The sequence below is a fragment of the Nerophis lumbriciformis genome, linkage group LG34 (genome assembly GCF_033978685.3).
Source record: "Nerophis lumbriciformis linkage group LG34, RoL_Nlum_v2.1, whole genome shotgun sequence".
Classification (NCBI taxonomy): Eukaryota; Metazoa; Chordata; class Actinopteri; order Syngnathiformes; family Syngnathidae; genus Nerophis; species Nerophis lumbriciformis.
The window spans coordinates 2,437,497-2,442,500 of NC_084581.2; the positions used below are offsets into that span (position 1 = coordinate 2,437,497).

The window sequence follows — 5,004 nt, forward strand, 5'->3', positions numbered from 1 at the left end:
TGCTAATCAGCAAAAGTAGAACATTTAGAACGGAAGTCGTCTGCGTGCTAACATAAAGAGAACTGATGTTTTGTGTACAGAGCTTTTGAATGATGACTACCGTTGTGGTGCCGTGAAACAACCTGAAGAGACAAAAGCAAAGCATCATTCTGTGAAATTGTGTACGGGAAAAAAGATTGAACCTCACAACCTAAGGTTTGGTCTTTGAACAGAAAACATCCATATCTTATATTCTTGCGAGGATTTAGGAGCATCAGCAAATGAGCCTGAAGAAGAAACCAGTGCCACTTCCTCTGAGTCCAATCTATTCTAAGCGGTCCCTAGAGACAAAGACCTGATTATCATCATTAGACAATCTCTAATTTAGGTGACCTCAACACAGCAAGATAGATTTCACCTAAGTGTCGTACCTCTGCAATCCTGTATTTTTAAGACTCTTAATAGACACCATTGAGTGTTGCTCATTTGACTGACTAAATACCTTACCTTAAATTAAACATTTTTTCACAAGATACTACTCAGAGGCAAGCAGCCAAAATGTAGGTACAAGCACTTAAAATGAGAGGAGCCAGAGCAGTTGGCTCAGGATGCCTTGGGGAAGAGACTATGGCACAACTGGCTTGTGAATGCCTTGTGATTCCCCGAGAGAAGCTGGACAAAGTAGTCAGGAAGATGGAAGTCTGGCTGTCTTTCCTTTAATCAAGTGATTGGATGGAGTCGTACCAGTTTGAGAATCACTGCTCTAATCAGGCATGTGATTTGAACTTAATGAAAAAGACTGACAAGCCGAGGGGTCTGGGGGTCCTGGTGGGGGGACAAGGGAAGCTCCTGTTTTTTCAACAATTGAACATGCAAAAATTAGCCAAAAAAGTTTGTGTTAAAAGAATTGAAAAATGATCAACAGTTTACATAAGTACATACCCCATTAATCCAAATGAATCACTATGTCTGTTTCAGTCACTATGTTATTTAGCCACTACAGTAATTACAACTTGTGTTCACATCCATAGGAACCACATGGGTTAGCCTACTCTATTTACAACCTTACTCGTGTTCACTTCACAGCCACAGATGGTTCATCTAGTTATTTACGTATTAATTTGGTTCATTCCCACATTACTTTGGCATTTTTGCTATGATGGCTCTGACATGAGACTTCCTGGCAAATTTCTGAGCAGCTTGCATTTTCCTTTTTGTTTCTGCTTTAGTGGATTCTGCATTGGATTTTATAGCAAATTTCTGTCTCTTTGACTCCCTCTCCACTTCTAACTGATCCAAATGTAAAACTCATAAAGAGTACAAACACATTTTATTCTATTAGCTAACTTCCTTTACCTGAATAGCCATTTGTGATTTATAGCATGAAATAACAGATATCTTGCAATCAAGTATATGTTTCAAAATGATTCAACTTTTCAATGTCAAAATATAAACAGTAGAAATAGTGAACATGTTAGCTACTGCCTTGTTCTAAAACACCGATGAAAATGAAATTTAGCATTTAGACAGGCTATACTGTAGCAAAAGTCATCACAAGTCTGCCACAATCATGTGTGTTCTTAAATGTGTTTTCCACGTCTTCCATGTCGAGAGCAGTTTTGATTTGGGCTTACATGGTAAACAACTCAAATTAATGTTTTGGGCATTGTTTTATCCAGTCGCATACATTTGTCCAACTGTGGCCAAGTAGACACATTGTGGGTTTCCTAGACATCGTCTACATCGCTAAAAGAAAAATCTAGGGAAGAGAATCCCTCTGCCATCTTCCACTAGTTTTTTTAATATATAAATCAGCCCCTTGAATATTCCCTCTTGTCGTCATTTGGAATGTGTGTGTCTATTGTGATTCCCCTTCCTGTTTCGATGACCCGCTCTAACTTGCCTCTGATTGGCCTGTCCCTAATGTTTTGCCGTAATCTTAAACAATCGTGACTCATCATAGTAAACCAACCAACCAATCACGGATGTTCTTATACGTAAACCAACCAATCATTGATTTTTCCCGTATATTTTGTTCCCTGCCCGAGGAGTTGTACAAGTCCAGTTCTCTCGTCTCCCTCTTTCTTCTTTTGTAGCATGTAGCTTAGCTAACCACTACATGGGTCAAAAAATAGCTAAGCTATGGAAATGGCTTCTTGTTTAATGGAAAACCGTAGTTGTTTACCACCGCAGCCGTAAACCGGAATGGATGATCAAAAACCGTACTCATTACGGGAAAACCGTAGTTGTTGGCTGGTATGGCAAAGAGACGGATCAAGATTTTTACACACATTGTAGGTCGGATAAAACGAAGAAAAACGGAAAATATTTTTTTATATTTTTAAGAGACGGATTTCCGACTCCAGACAGAAAAATCACATGCTTGTCTAATGAATATAAAACAATTAACTCACAAATTTAGTTTAGAGTCATGTCAGAATTTTCAAGCTACATAACTAGCTTGAAACTAGGCTAGGCTAACTAATCATCGATGAAAGCACTTGTCTAGCATTGGAATGCGTCCACTCAAAAGAAACAACCAAGTCGGAGTGCTTGGACGCAGATATTTACGACATGAATGTTTCCAGGAAATACTGCTAAAGGAGCTCACAGAACGACAGAAGCAAATATCACGACAACAAAAAGAGATATCAAACCAAAGTAAATATCTACAGGATTACTTGTCAGAGAATTGGTAAAGCATAAAAATAATTAACAGAGAAATAAGAGAACGGAGTTGAGTACTAAGGTTCTCCAAAATGCTTTCAATAGGCTAAGATTGTAAACAAGCACGTAATGCCAGCAAGTGCCAAGTTGGAAGGAATTCAACAAATGTTGGTCAGATAAATAACTCAACTTTAAGACAAACAGGTGTTAAGGAAGCCAAAGATCCAACATTCATCTTTATTTCGAACAGTCAGTAAAACAGGCAATATGAAGAAAAGTTCATAAAGATTTAGTTTGAAAAGGCTTTCTGTATAGAGGATGCAAAAGAGACAATAGTAATATAGAATAGTAGCAATTAAGGTCACTGTAAACGAACGTAACTCTTGCAGAGTTCGTGGTCCCTGATATCACCCCAGCCCCCGTTTTTCACATGCGGGGCCACCCCTCCGGCCCCGTTGGACGGAAGTCTCTTGGTAATCAGGAGGTTCTTGGGGAACAACTGGTTCCCGCTGGTCTGCAGGATATTTTCTATCTTGGTTTTCTGGCCAGCCGGCATGCAGGTGGTCTTCTTGTGGTGCATGCCGCAATCCCCTGCGTGGAAAATCCGTGGTGCCTCGCTGACCATGACCTTCCAGTAAGAAGGCAAGCAGGACACGGTCAGGTGCTGCAAGGACCAGTCCCAGTTGTAGTCATCGTAGGTGCAGAACGTGTCCGTGCACCGGAGGAGCTTCTGGTAGGTCTCCCGACTCAGAGCCATGCCCATGTTGTGCTCCGTGGACTTCCACGCCTTTACTTCCACCTTGTTGGCTTTGCTGGAGTAGCCGATGTGACTGTAGCTGCCCAGCGACAGGATGTCGCAGTCACTACACTGCTCCCTTTTCAGGGAAGACATCAGCCTCAGCACATGGATAAAATCCGGAGACAGAAAGTGGTCCTCCTCAATCAGCAGGACCAGACCTTTATAGTCCTTAAGGACATGAACTCTGTCCCACACAAAGTGCAACTTCCACCACCAGTGGTGCTTGGTCTGGGAGAACTTGGCCTCACGATAGTGTCCGAACGAGTCGGGGTACTCTGCGTTGATGCATCCCAGTTTTAGGGCGTCCTTTTTTGGAATGTCTCTGGGACAGTCATTGGGGTCGTTACCGGGGAACTCCTGCGGGTACAACTGGATGCTGAATGGGAAGAAAATCTGAAGAACCTGACAGAAGTCGACTGAGCTGACCACTTTGTTGATCTCAGCAGACCAGTAGTCATGGCTGAATATCAGCAGTATGCCTTCCACACCTCTGGCCTTTCGCAAGCTGTCCACCAGCAGCTTGAGATAATCTGGTCTGTTGTGGACTTGCACCACCACAACCAGGTCGTCCTTCTGCCGTGCTGCCTTAAACTTCTCATTTCTTATGGTCTGGTCAAAGTTAAGCTGGAAGACAATGCTGCGGTAGACCAAGGTAGAGTTGTCCACATTGGGTTTGTTTTCTTTATCTTTTGATCTTTCAGGGAGCGACTCATTTGTTTGGACAACCGGAAGTGGAACGGGTGTTCGGCTAACGGAAGGTGTGGCTGGTAACTGGATATGATCGTTAGGGCTGCTGCTAATGCCGTTACTTCTCTTTACTGCCACCGCTTCCTTCGGTAAAGAGTCGTTTTTCTTCTGTCGTCCACTGCTCCAGAAGGCTAGGCCGCAAATGACAACCACCACAGTCACTATCACCACCTTCCTCTTGTAGATTCGGAATCTCATGATAAAAAGGTCTGATCTCTTGAATTTTAGCAATAACTTGAAAAGCAAACAGTTGCAGTGATCAAAAAGGCGCTAGGAGGAGGCTAATTGCTGGACACATGGATCCTGCTCCACTGCCGCTGGTGGGTGGGGGAATATTCCATAAGGCATGACAGGTGCTGGAAGGCAGCAAGGTTGCACTGATTGTGAACTGCCTGAATGGAAAACAAACCAACACATAAAGTTTATATGTATATGAAACGAAATACGGACAAGTCATATTAGGGCTGAGTGATATGGCAAAAAAAGTATCACAATGAATTTTTTCATATCATCTGATCTCAATTATATTTTGTATTTCTTATTAAAGTGCAGGATTAAACTGTTTATTACTGCTGTATCTTGTAACAGACATTTCCACCAAGTTTGATTGAAGTAATATAAGCTAACAGCTGATAACTGCCATTTTGTTCGTATCTAAGATTGTGTTTACTCAGGAGCGTAGGAACGAGTTCAACATTGGGATACACACGCACACACATGCACATTAGGTGGAATCTCGATTGATGAACACCTTTATTTGCAACCTTTTTGGTTTAAAAACCTTTACATCGTGCCAAATATGCCTCTGTGTG

General features: G+C 42.0%; 1 protein-coding gene across 1 annotated transcript in view; it reads right to left on the reverse strand.

The window, feature by feature from the left end:
• Window positions 1–2,853: 2,853 nt before the first annotated feature.
• mgat2 (alpha-1,6-mannosyl-glycoprotein 2-beta-N-acetylglucosaminyltransferase) overlaps window positions 2,854–5,004 on the reverse strand; it is a 9,302-nt gene continuing 7,151 nt past the window's right edge. The window contains exon 2 of the mRNA XM_061929611.1: window positions 2,854–4,584. Within this exon, the coding sequence (XP_061785595.1) occupies window positions 3,008–4,390 (1,383 nt within the window). The 5' untranslated portion in view covers window positions 4,391–4,584 and the 3' untranslated portion in view covers window positions 2,854–3,007. The remainder of the gene's footprint in view (window positions 4,585–5,004) is intronic.